At 37.5% G+C, this 14,383-nt stretch overlaps 1 protein-coding gene across 2 annotated transcripts in view; it reads left to right on the top strand.

The window, feature by feature from the left end:
• The window catches only part of esamb (endothelial cell adhesion molecule b), a 38,151-nt gene extending 26,797 nt beyond the window's left edge, over positions 1–11,354 (top strand). Inside the window, exons 3-8 of one of the 2 annotated variants that reach the window (XM_084127366.1) lie at positions 2,102–2,303; positions 2,381–2,536; positions 4,627–4,671; positions 8,775–8,897; positions 8,978–9,107; positions 9,730–11,354. In XM_084127366.1, coding sequence (XP_083983492.1) covers positions 2,102–2,303; positions 2,381–2,536; positions 4,627–4,671; positions 8,775–8,897; positions 8,978–9,107; positions 9,730–10,189 — 1,116 coding nt within the window. In that variant the 3' untranslated portion in view covers positions 10,190–11,354. The remainder of the gene's footprint in view (positions 1–2,101; positions 2,304–2,380; positions 2,537–4,626; positions 4,672–8,774; positions 8,898–8,977; positions 9,108–9,729) is intronic. The other variant, XM_084127367.1, reaches the window with a different exon arrangement.
• The last annotated feature ends 3,029 nt before the right edge of the window (positions 11,355–14,383 follow it).

Below are 14,383 nucleotides of genomic sequence, written 5' to 3'. Positions count from 1 at the left end.
TTTATTTGTCAGCTGACCATTGCCTGTCCCCCTTTTACTGTCATTGTGAAAAAAAGGGGCAGATTACATGTGAGAACAATCTGTTGTCCTCCATCAGCAAACAAATAAATGACATGAACCTAACATGTCAGACCCCCTCTGCATCCTCTATCACAGGCTCACTCAACAACAGATGGGTTTCACTTTAATGTCACAGGAAAAGTATGAAACACTTGAAAGGTCAAAGCCTGCTTATGAAATTACACGCAATGAATTTGATGGATGGCCGAGAAGTGGATTAACTCGAGCCGTTATCACTGAAGGTTTTAGATTGCGATGTAAATGTCAGCTAATACACCCTCGAGGTGTGATAATGTGTAAGGTTACACTGCATATGCGAGACATCACATGCATGTGTCTGCATGTGTTCAAATGATATTTGTGATGCTTATCATAATCTGTAGTTGCACTTTTTTCCCTTTGCCTGCTAGCTTATCATAAATAAATGGAAAATCAGCCTAAAATTCAAACATGACCATCTGCTCTTGGACCCGAGGATTATCTTTAGCATGACAGTTTACCTCCATCACTATCATCGGCCACTTGCTAAGCAGTGCCAGAAGACTTTCATTTTAGTGTTCTTGACCATATGAATACTGATATGCAATGATAGAGGTCCAACAGCCTACTAGCCTATAGTTTTTTAGCTTCATATTCTTAATGGTGCCTTTTTTTTTACAGCATTTTTAACCTGTTGAAAGGCTGGCCATTTTTTCATTTAGTTATTTTGCAAATAAATGCTGTGCTTTTTGCCCTGTTTACACCAGGTATTAAAGGTGCAATGTGTGATAATTCTGAGGATCTATTGACAGAAATGCAATATAAGATCCATAACTATGTTTTCAGTGGTGTATAAAGACCTTACTTAATGAACCGTTATGTTTGTATTACCTTAGAATGAGTCATTTATATCTACATAACCGCGGGCACCCCCTTCTATGAAGGTTGACATATCGTGACGTCATGTTTCTACCGTAGCCGACAGCGAACAAACAGCGCTACAGAGCGCGTTTCGTCACTAACTTGAATGAGAAGCAGCAGAAAAAGACGCAGCAGAATACTCAGGTTGTCCCTGACTCTGCAAACGTGGAGATAAACATGCTGTCTGAACGACGCCTCGGACATCGTAACATTAGCTATTTCCCCTTACCTAGCTGCTTTGATGCTCTTATCCATAGCTCTTATACTAACTAGCATGGAAACAAGCTATGGTAAAGTCAGTGAATAAAAGACTAACACAATGATGAACAAGTAAAAATAATCGCAATAACATGTGGTTTTACTGAATAATTAAGTAAATATAATTTAATATAAAATATAATATAAAGAAACCCCATTGCTTGACTTGCTACTCTCTGCTGACTCAGACGACGACAACTTCCGATCCTACGTCGGCCACCGTAGCTTCTCATTCGAGTTTGCAATTTGAAGGATTGGCCTTGAGTGACTGACTGTTTGCAATTCGCAAATCTCACCACTAGATGCCACTAAAAATCACACACTGCACCTTTAAGATGCTTTTTGGCCGGTCTGATCACAAATACAGAGGTAAACAGGGTCTAAAACGTTTTGAGCTTGACCATTTTTGACCATTTTCAGAGGTAGTCGAAAACACATTCGCCTGGATTGCTTGTGGTCGAATACCCATAGATTTGACCTGCCCATAGACCCTCCCCTCGAAGAAATTAGGAGTTTTTGAAGTGTTTGAAAGTGGAAAATAGAGATAGATTAAAACACCAGGTGTAAACGGGAATGTGTCTCTCTCGTCTACTTGTGATTCGATCGACCAAAATGCATCTTAATACCAGGTGTAAACATGGTTTACACAAAAGAATTTAAGCATATTAGAATGATTTTTGTGACACTGAAGACTGCTTCAAAATGAAACTTTTTTAAAATGTGCATCTTGAGACCCCTTTCCATCTTGTCTTATGCTCACCTTACTGTATATGAACGCATCCTAAGAAATATCTGATTGGTTCAGACAACCAATATGCAAACGTGTGATAATGCAGAAGCCTAGTTGCGTGTTAAAGTGTCTCTGTGTGCTTTTGCACTGCAGGTTATCTCCTACTCATCTGGACAGATTGGCATCGGTAGTCCTGACTTTCGGAAGCGGGTGGGTTTTTCCATGTCAATGCCTTCCGCCAATCTGTCCATCTACATCAACAACACACAGGAGTCCGACTCCGGGCGCTACGCCTGCAATGTCGTCATCCCAGGAGCTATAGGCCTGTTAGGGGAACTAAACCTCAATGTTAAAGGTACATTGACAAAATGTAATGTTTATATTAGCATACTGAACTGTCTATCTCATGATTTCTTTCTCTGTTTGTTCTAGTTCCTCCATCCACGCCCGTATGCTCTATGACGGGAAAACCTGTACTGAGTGGCAACGTAACGCTGAGCTGTAAATCCAGCTACGGCAAACCTGTTCCTCAGTATAAATGGACCAAAGCAGCTCCACTCTCTGAGGTCTTCTTCTCTCCCATGCAAAGTGAGTCTCCTGCATCTGTATGAACACCATTGTTTGATCTGAGAACAAAATCAGGAGCTTCTGTGGATTCATTTAAAGGATTTTTGGATTTTATTTTTCATCTACTAAGGATAATTTCACTGAAAGGTGTTCAATTTGCTGTATGGATTGATATATGTTTGAATGGTTGAAATGTGGTTAATTATATGGTACACTACCATTCAAAAGTTTGGGGCTGGTAAGATTGTTTAATGTTTCTTATGCTCAAGGCTGCATTTATTCAATCAAAAATATAGTAATTTTGTGAAATATGATTACAATTTAAAATATTTGAATATATTTTAAAATGAATGTGTCCTTGGTGAATAAAAGTATTAATTTATGTGTTTGAATGTTAGTTTAGTTAAAGAGATACACTGACATTAAAACTTACTATAATAAAGTCATTAAACTTTAGCAAACTAAAAAAGTGCTCAAACAGCATAATTGTGTGGCAAAAATACAATTGAACACTGGATGTAAAATTGAAGTATTAACATTGATAATCTTGTTACCTCAAGATCATCCGGTCATCAACAATCTAGAATTTAATAAGCAATTATATCGTGTTGCAAAGCTAAAGAAGATGTAATAGAAACCCATTCGGGATACAAATTATTTGTTATGCTGCATTCACATGATTTATCAATAACCAGGTTCTACTTAGTGTACACACACACACACACACACACACACACACACACACACACACACACACACACACACACACACACACACACATATAGTATATAAGTGTTTCTTTTTTTTTTTTTCTAAAATTGTTTATAGCTGTTTTCACATGTAGCACAACGATAATATAAAAGGAATTAGAATATAATTCTAATGCTGTTCATTTATGACATCAATTTGTAGACCAACCCCGAGGGCTAATTCACCATGTGTTCCCCCAGGAACTCCAAAGGGAACCCATGAGTCATGACACACAAATGCTAATTCTATTGTGTTTTAGTGTTTCAAAACGAACAAAAGAAATTAATACTTTTTTTCAGTAAGGATGCACTCAATTGATCAAAAGTTACTGTAAAGACATTTATAAAGTTACAATAGTAAAACTTACAATTCATCAAATAATCCTGAAAAAAAAAAGATATATCAGTTTCCACAAAAAAATATTAACCAGCACAACTGTTCTCAAAATGTATAATAGTAAGAAATGTTACATAAGTACCAAATCAGCATATTGGAATGATTTCTGAGGCATCATGTGACACTGAAGACTGATGAAAATTCAGCTTTGCCATCACAGGAATAAATGACATTTTAAACATATAAAATTGTAATGATATTTCACAATTTTACTGTATTTTTGATCAAATAAATGCAGCTTTGGTGAGCTAAGACTTTTTTAAAAATCGTACTGACCCCAAATGTGTGAACAGTAGTATATGACTGTGTTATTGTAGTATCATCTTGAGGGGCTGTTTTTCTCTGTACTCAGTTTATTATCTTGATGAGATTGGTTAGGTGCTGTGTAGAGAGGAAGAGCACAGGCATCATTTATCACTGCTTTAGCAAGTCTCCCTCTCATTGGCCTGAGGAGAGGTGAACTAGCTCTGTTATGCTCAGAGCAGCCAGATAGACACATTCCCATCAGCTTCTGAACACAACAGGTTTGACCTTGACTGAGTGCCAGGAATGTCTTACAGTGTTTCTACAGCACTGGCGCATTCTCTCAAGTACAAAGCATGCATGACATATAACAGTTGCAGAACTAGAAAGAAACATGCATTTAGTTCCCAATGTGTTTTTCCAAAATATATCATGATGATTTTTGTTGACATGTCAGTTGTGATCAGCACAAATCTTTGGTGGAAATACGCTGCGGTGCCAGCTGTTCATGAAAGCAGGCTTATACTTATCAACCGTGCTGCAAATTTCCTCCTTGATCCCAGGCACGTGGGTCTCCCGTTTTTTTTCTCCTGACATGAGAGTCCTGAGGGAGGCGAGGTGCTCAGTAATACTCCCCTCAGGAAAGAAAAACGTATAGTGTTCTCCTGGTCATCTGTCTTCATCTCGTCCTCTCTCTGTTACTCTCATCTGCGCTTTCACAGAGTGGAGGTCCTGCCCCCAGCCTGTGCTTGTACTGGGATACCTGGGTAAGGGAACAGACCCTAGGATAGAGAGAACTCCTTTAGAAACACTCTTTAGAGCCATATTAAATGTGCGGTTCACTCTTGCAGTGTTGCTCAGTTCTTTACTGGAATAAAAAAAAACTGCTACTGCTTGCACTACCATTCAAATGTTTGGGGGTCAGTTTTTTTATTTTTTATTTTTATTAGAGTAATACTGTACTTTTATTCAGCAAAGATGCATTACATTGATCAAAAGTAACAGTCAAGACATTTATATTGTAACAAAATTTTTTTTTCAAATGAATGCAGTTATTTTGAACTTTGTGTAAATAAAAAAATCAAAAAATCATGGTTTCACAAAAATAAGCAGCACAACTGTTTTAAACATTGAAATTAATAATAAATGTTTCTTGAGCAGCAAATCAGTATATTAGAATGATTTCTGAAGGATCATGTGAGACTGGATGCTGCTAATGATGCTGAAAGTGTAACTTTGCATTACAAGAATAAATTACAATTTAAAATATATTCAAAATTGTTATTTTAAATTGTAATAATATTTCAGAATATTACTGCTTTTACTGTATTTTTGATCAAATAAATGCAGCCTTGGTGAACATAACTTCTGAACCCAAACTTTTGAGCGGTAGTGTAATTGTTTTTTTAAAGGTGCACTTTAAGTTTTACACATAAAGAAAGTGATAGTACTTCAGAGAAATGTTTAAAATTATGTAACCTCTCTTTTATGGGACATTTTCATTTGCAGTATAAATGAATCATGGCTGACTGCGAACAAAATGCTGTTGATAACCGAAAACTAATTTCACATATGCATGAGTCCGTTAGTCCACCTTTAAAGATAATGTTATAATGATATAATATATGATGTGATATATGATATAATCTTTGTTATATCATTGTTAAAATATTGTTCGAATCTGGCCAGGGTTATTTCCCGATCCCGTTTGCCATATTCTTCATTTCATTTCCTGTCTCATAACAGTGGCGGATCATCATTCTCTGAAAAACATGCAATGCTCATACACTATTTTGATAACCTTCACAGAATGAAGTTTACCATCTGCGCAAAATCTATCAACAAAGACTGCAAAAAGGACAAAACCAACAAAAAAAAGCTTAGCTATCAGCCATTTGTATCAATGTGTGTCACTGAGATTAGAGTCATTCAATATCCCAAACATATCAGTCTAAAAGCATATTATCAAACATTATCCTACCCCTTTCATCTTTTTTGTTCCCTCCCATTTTTGAAATTATGAATCGTGTGGTGCTGTACTATTTGTGTATTTTGTTAGAGAGCTAAAATCAGTCCTGTGTCTTGTTGTTTTGTTCAATGTAGAAACATCACATCCTGAATCAGCCATCATCGCATGGTTTTTATGAACACACCATTGAAGAGTACATTTTATGAAGCCAATCATTTTAAGTGACACTTCATTAGTATAAAAGTGCCTGTAAAATCTGTAAAGCCCAGACTCCGGTCCCTGGACGTCTGTCCTGGGCTCTGGGTCACTGAGGAATTTGAGTTTGGCTGCTCTTCACTGCAGGCCAGTCAGTGTGGACAGAAGCTACAGCAGCAGATGGTCCCACTGCACTCTCTGCCAACACTATCTATAATAATGGCCAAAATGTAATGTTTGTTCTCTGTGTTTGTGGTTTTAACTTTCCATCCTTCTTCCTACTGTCATGCAGTGAAAATAGGAATAGTATTTTGTACATAATTGTAGCCAGATCTTTAACACATATGTGTATGTCCTGTATTTGTGTCCTTCAGCTTCCTTTAGAGTCACGACAAAGTGGTTTCTTAAATAGGGCTTTTCAAAGGATTCTACTCGTATTTCCTGTCTTTGTCAGAGGTGTTTCTTCAAGTTTGGGTACTCTTATGTCCGAAGATTTTTTTGGTATATTAAAGGGATACTTCACCGATTAGCATTAAGCGTTGTATCAGTAGAAACCCGGTAGTATTTTCGAATGACCGTGCCTCATGTCCCCTTGAGATGAGAAATTTCTGTATTGTGTGTCTGGAAAAAAACCTCAGATGACGCAAAAATCGTCATTTTGCGTCATCGGAGGCTTTTGTCCAGAGGCGAGAGACTACAGCCAGTAGTATGAGCTAGTTCCGCATGTTTTCAACCCGCCCATAGAGGGATCTCACGATAAAATGGCGTCTTTTCAGTTTCGAGTCAACTAGTAGCCAGAGAATGTCTAATAAGGGGAGAAGTTTCACTCTCAGTAAACTTCCGGCTTCTGAACTGGTTGCAGTTCCACTCTGGCTCCATATGAGGGTGCTCACAGGACGAGTGCAGAATGAATGGAGGTCTATGGCGCTATACACATCAAAATCCACTTTTCTCAGGATATAATTTTTTGTCTAGTTGTATTTGAATGTTGTATTCAAAAGGAGATGCAAAGGAATTACACATTGCAGGGGTGTTAGATTTTTTAGAGTCACTTATTTGCTTTAAAAAGTCTTTTAAAGTGTCAATGACGTCATACACATCGTACGACCAGAGATACTGCTTAACGGCAATCCTTCACTCACTTTGGTGCGTTCGCGCTCTGCACTTTCTTTTCACTCGAGGCATCGACAACACAGCTGACACAGGTAAATACACGTGCTAGAAGAGTTTTTGTTTTGTTTGTTTCTGGTCCCGCTTCGGATGCCACGATGCCATCAAGCGGCATCTCTGGTCGTAATCAGTCCTTCACTGACCTATCAGCGTTCATTAGCAGAATGCTAACGTGTTATGGGCAACAACAACTCAACCTGTAAGAAATCGAAAGGACATAAGTACTCATTCATTCAACTTTCGACCTATAACCCATGTTGAACTTGCAAAACCTACAATCAAATCTGAGATTTCTCAACAGCAATTGGATGAAAGAGACAAATTTAGCCGTCTAGCCCCATAGACTCCCATTCATTTTGCACTCATGGGCGATCGCCCCCAGTGGAACACTGGTGGAACTACAACCAAAATTCGGTACAATAGGACTTAATAGGGAGTGGGCAGGCTCTCCGTAGACGGGCTCTGTAGTAGCCTAGTTGTATCATTTCTTCCGATACTGCCCTCTATAACCGGTAGGCGTGGCTTGGGAGTGGCCTCGTAGAGCAGCGAAGCAAGTGCATTCTGGGAGTTGTTGTCTTTCATCCACATGAGCCAAAAATACATTTTCTGGCTTTTCTCAGTCTAGAAGGCTCCAACTTCTAAAATAATTTCACATTTCTACTACATTAATGACCCAATTTAAATACACATTCATCTTTCCAGCGGTGATATATCCCTTTAACAGATTTCAGCTGTTTCTTATATGGTCACATAAATCTTTTTAACATGCCTTCATAATTTACTTTTGTTACTTTATCAAACGCATTTTAGGTTCAAATTAAATTGTATTCTTTTACCTCTTTGATCTTAAAATATATATGAATTTTCTATTTTCCACAAATTATGGAAAATATTTTATCAACTTTTCAGGTTTTATCAACATTACAGCATCAGTTTTTTCAACAACAAGCTAACTTTTTTACTCCATTGATTATAAGAAATGTTTCTTGAGCAGCAAATCAGCATATTAGAATGATTTCTGAAGGATCATGTGACACTGAAGACTGGAGTAATAATGCTGAAAATTCAGCTTTACCGTCACAGGAATAAGTTGCGTTTTAAAATATTTTCAAATAGAAAATTATTTTAAATTCTAATAATTTCTCAAACAATTTCTCAATATTACTGTTTTACCATATTTTGATTAAATGAATGCAGCCTTGGTGTGAGTTTAAATACTTAAAATAAAAAAATAAAAAATCTTACTAACCTCAACATTTTGAACAGAAGTGTATGTATAACAATGTTAGAGAACAAATTAGTGAGTGTGTGAAAAGTGTATTTAAGAGAATTTAATTTCTAAAAGTCCTCAGGACCAAAAGTGCCCATAACTGAACAAACACCCATAGACGTAGAATAAGCAGTCATACACTGTCTGCAATACCTTGCACATAAAGGTCACAACAGCCGAAACATAGATATGGAGTGGTGAACTCTATTGGAAACTCTTATTTGATGTTCAGTGATGGCAGTGTGAATGATGGATTCTGTTTTCAGATGAGAGGCAGGGCACCCTTCGACTTAGCAACCTCACCAAAAGCATGTCCGGCAAGTACATTTGCCGTGCCAGCAACACGGCTGGAACTGACAGCTGCCACATCAATCTAGAGGTCTCCACACGTAAGTGTCAGTCACATTTAATATTGGCGATTTCCACACTCTCTGTATTTGTAACTGAATTGTTCCTCGTGTGGCCGCAGCTAACAATGTTTGGGTCATCGCGGGGGCCACGGTGGGGTCTGTGGTGGGTCTGATGGCTCTCGTCTTATTCCTGATCTTTATCCTGAGGAGAAATCATGACACTGAGGATGAGATAGCCAATGATATCAAGTAAGAGCCAGTCTTATATTTCTTCATAATACAGTGCTGGACAGAAACGGAATACTTTTACTTAATTCATGTACATAAGTACATTTTTCAAGTATCTGTACTTTATCAGTGTTTTTATTTCGGGAAACTTTTACTTCAGTACATTCCAAAGTGTAATATCAAACTTTTTTTACTTGACGACAATCTGTACATTGTATTTTTATACTATTTGTCACCACATATTTACCCAAATTTAGTTTTTCCTCATTTTAAGATACTAAATGTATATTATTTAACTTGTTTGTACACTTGTATTATCAGTAACTTAAACTGATATTTTAGTACATTGAAGTTTAAAGGTTTAATAGTGTATAATAAGTTTTGGTGATAAATATGTTTGCTTATTTGCAGCTCAATACATATTAAATGTCTGCACTAATATTTTATTAGTACTAAATAATGACTAGTCTGACTAATGTTGGCTAGAATAAATAAACATGATTCATTAATCAGTACTTTTGTATTTTATACTGGAGTGTTATTTTATATGAGATCTGTACTTGATTTGTGTACTTCGTTCACCACTGTCATAATGCTACGGGTTAGATGTGTGTATGACAGTATCTGCTTTCCATTGCTTTAGGGAAGACGCACAGGCCCCGAAACGCGTCTCCTGGGCTAAAAGTGGCACAGGATCAGACATCATATCAAAGAACGGCACATTGTCCTCCATAGCCACCAGCCCTCCAGCACAGGACCCTCAACATCCACTCCAAAACAACCATTACCCATACCCCCCAGGTGCCTTGGACACTGCCTCCATCCTCACCACCTCGGGTAGCACAGCCACTTACCGCCTCCGCCCAGGGGATCCCAACCCACTCCACGGCCTGCCCGGATACAACGTCAGCAGCACACCCAATCACACGCTCCGCCACCATCGCCATCACAGTCCCGACAGCTCCTCCGCACACAGGACTGAGGGCCCGCAGCCGCAGGCCCCGTGCCCACTCAACATGCCTATAAACACTGCTACTCTGTCCCGCATGGGGGCGGTGCCAGTCATGGTGCCCACCCAGAACCACGCAGGCTCACTGGTGTAATGTGACTTACAAAACTTATGATGGAGAGTTTAACAAAGGTGGCTATAAATATAACAAAATTTGGCTTAGTTTTTATACAGAATAAAGTACAGTCAAATATAGTTATCTGTCAAAAACACCTTTGTTTTATAAAGTATTCTATGTGTTTTTTACTGAGCGTAATTTGTGTTTTGATGTGTTCTCGTCATCTTTTCGAATCGTCACACTGACCAAGAACAGTATTTTTCATTTATTTTGTCAACTTTACAGTGTTATTATACATTTATAATACCTGATGTTATGAAGGGATGCAGATATCACTGATGATGTTCCACTGTTTATAACAGTTGTGTTTATGGATTCAGATTTATCCAGTTATTTAGTCATTCTTTTAAATTTATGGTTTCAATAGTTCACAAATTTAGCGTCGGCTGTTATTGTGCCTCTTGTGCCTCCGTTTCTCTCAGGAGTTTTCTTCTTTTTTTTCTTCTGTCAAGCAGTTGACAGATTTCTAAAGAGCAGTGCTTTTATTTTCATATTTAAAAATGTCTGGCCGTTCAGAGGAATTTATAGCTTCGGTGAGAAAAAAGGGATGACTTTAAAATGGAAAATAAAATGAATGCCCATGAAAATGCTGTCTTAAAATGTCTTATGATTTAGAGTTTAAAACAAATAAATGCCAGAAACTGCAGTGCTTGTTTACTGGAGCAAGAAGGACTCTTTAAGTTATGATTTGATCATGTAAGTTACATGGAAGTGGTAGATTTATTCATTCATGTGTACATGATAATATATGAAAAACTAGCCTTGTGGTTTAATGACTTGAATATTGGAAGCAATGTATTATAATTTTTGATAGTTTGATATTTGTGTTAATGCGGGATGTTATTCTCTGTGCTTTGAATAATGTGGTTGTCTACTCTGTTATTAGGCCTTTTTCACTCATTTTGTTCTTTTAAAATTGGCATAATATAGAATTGAACGCATTATGATGCTGTAACTGTCCACATGAAGGAAGCAGAGAGGTAAGACAAAGGCTTGGAGTGGAAATGCATCAGTGAGGTTCAAGTTGTGGTACATGTTTTGATCACTTATGTTCAGCTTATTAAACCAATACAAAATTGCATTGTAAAACATTGTTCAGAATTTTACATTACAGTTGATTAAAACAAGCATAGTTCTTTCATGTGGCATTTGATTGACCCTGTTAAACTGTATTAACAAACTTAATTTTGGCTGCAGCATTTTTTTTTTTCATGCTTTGTGTGCAAGAGAGCTCAAGTTTAGATCCCGGACGAGCCCCCAATTTCTATAATGGCCATAACAAAATTGTATTTTTCTTGTTAACACAATAGGAAGCAACATTTCTTTAGGAGTAAGTATAAAATAAAATACAATTGGTTCAGAACAACATTGGTTGTCTAAGCTATGGAATAGGTTACTTTCATTGGTGGTTTTTCTAACCATTTTTAGGAAAAAAGGGGCGCCACACCTGCATGCCTCCCTTTTTTGCAAGCACAGTCTGGACATTGTTGAGCTTTCTGTTAGTCAAGGCCGAACAGTTATGAGCTGCTCCTTCTCTCAGTGCAGGGACAACACAATGTTAAAAGCAAAATGGCATTTGGTCACACTGTCCACACAACATGGTTTGTATTCCAGTACTTTGGTGAGTAATTCCATATGGAATTGAAATAGGTTTATAATTAGATTATGTTTTAATTCGTTTTTTAAAAGAAATCTCTAATGCTCACCAAGACTGCATTTGATAAAAAATACAGTAAAATTAAAAATAACTGTTTTCCATTTTAATACATATTTATTGTTGTGGTGGCAAAGCTGAATTTTCAGCATTATTCAGTGTCACATGATCCTTCAGAAATCATTCGAATATGCTGATTTGCTGCTTATTATTATTATCAATGTTGAAAACATTTGTGCTGGGGTTTTTTTTCTTCATGATTCTTTCATGAAGAGTAAATAACAGAATTGATTTGAAATATAAATCTTTTGTAACATTATAAATGCATTTACTGTTTACTTGTGACAATTAAATGCATATTTTCTGAATAAAAGTAACTAATTTTTTCTTTTCTTTTAAAGCCTTACTGACCCCAAACTCTTGTAGTGTATGTTGTACATACTTGTAGTAGTGGATGTAAGTATTAAGGTTTCTCAAGGTAGAGCATAACCTCCAGATGTTTCCTTTGTGTAGATGTAGTGAGGTCACGGCATGCGGTTGTGGTAAAGCCCTCAGTGTTTGTACGGTTGGGTTCGTCGGCTGAGCTGACCTGCACATATAATACACACATCTCAGAGGGCTTCGCCATAGAGTGGCGTTACGCTTCTCCAGGAACTCCTGCTGTCCTAGCCAAGAGGGTGAGAATGGGAATATTCAGAGTCAAACCACCAGTCTGTTGATCTCAATGTCATTTTTGACACAGCTGCTGTACTTCAACGGTAGGGTGTTACACCAGTACAGTACTGGTGAACTCTTGGGACGGAAAGATTGCTTTTGTGCAGAACCCTCCAGTGTCAGGCGTCGCTTCCATCAGGAGTATCAGTGCCGATTCATCTGATGCTGGCTGTACATGAGGTCAAAAAAAGGTGATGTCCGCAACACTGCTCTTTGCTCCCATATTTAATAAAAAATGCAATGTTTCGACCCTACTCGGTCTTCTTCAGGCCTGAAGAAGACCCAGTAGGGTCAAAACGTTGCATTTTTTATTAAATATGGGAGCAAAGATCAGTGTTGCAGACATCACCTTTTTTTCACTTTATTAGTTTATTTTGTCCTGCACCTGCCAGAAGGTGGGATGTGCACACAATTACTTTTAATTATACTGTACATGAGGTCACAACCCAAACGACTCATCTCACCTCACTCGTCTCATCAACCTCACTGCGCTATGTAAGATGGCCCATACCGTGGGTTTTCAAACTTTTTTATGCCACTAACCCCGAAATATGGTACTTATATACATAAAGACAAAATAAAAATATTATAAATATGTATAAAATATTATAAATATTTATTATAATAATATTATATTCACCAATTACTCTTCAATATTAACATACAGAGCTTCCAAAAAAACTGAAGTTCAAACACAAAATTCTAAAGATTTGCGCTTCTTTCTCTGGCGCATAAGGTCACCATGTTATCAGCCACCTTTCTCTAGTGTATCAATTGTTTAAATTGATCACTAAAACTCATGTCTCATTTGTGCTTCAGATCAGCACACCTGTTCTCTGAAATTGCGCACACTACACATGTCAGGAAGTGTGCAACATAACCCTCAGTGCGACCTGTGAGTACCACACACACACACTGCTCCTCTGACATCATTTGACATGCCGTTCTATTCTACATGCGGGAAGAAGTGGAGCATTTGGTGGAGTTTTGATGGGAATCTTCATGGTTTTTCTGCTGATTGGTGCGATCAAAGTTTCCTGTCACTTACAGGGAGAAGCACATCCAGAAAACATATGCAAATTAGCTTAGGTGTGTATTTAAACCTCAGTAAACTAGATGTGATGTTCAAGCATTTTTCATTAATCGTTTTTTCTTCAAAAGCCAGGTGAACAATTCAGCACCTCATCGGCAGAGTGGAGGGAACGTACTTCCCTGAAGACCAAACAGACATGAAAGTGTCTCACTTTAGTCCACTTGTTTAATCTCCTCAGACACTTCTTTTGCATCTCTATGCTTGCTTAATTTTTGAGCCAATAAAAATACTTTTTAACCTAAGCATACTTTTGTACTTCAATACTACTTTAATGAGGAGTTGAAGATATTATAGACCTTATGCGCCAGATCAATGAGGGCGCCGCCATCTTTAGAATATTGTCTTTACTTTGAACTTCCGTTTTCTCTGTAACATTATATTTCTATGGCATCGCTGTCCAGGAGTAATTAGCTTTTGAAGTGGATTTACTTAATGTAAAGTTAACGAAAGTTATCATGAGGACTGTAATGTTTAAAGCAGATGACTTAACAAATGTCAGTCGACCGGGAAGATTTTAAAACGAGCCGTTCATTAATAAACGTGCAAAATCGCTGTGAAAATACAGACCGGAAGTCAAAAGACAACGAGCGCAGCGCTGAAAAGGGGCGTGGCTACATAAGGTCTATAACCTTTGTAATATAGGTATGAACAGTGTTTTAATTCTTATCTAATATATGAGAGCATTATAAACTCATGCTGAGAAGACATC

This window comes from Abramis brama, assembly GCF_963993115.1.
Source record: "Abramis brama genome assembly, chromosome: 10".
NCBI lineage: Eukaryota > Metazoa > Chordata > Actinopteri > Cypriniformes > Leuciscidae > Abramis > Abramis brama.
Note: the sequence above shows the minus strand (reverse complement) of the source record. Positions and strands in the feature narration are given on the sequence as shown.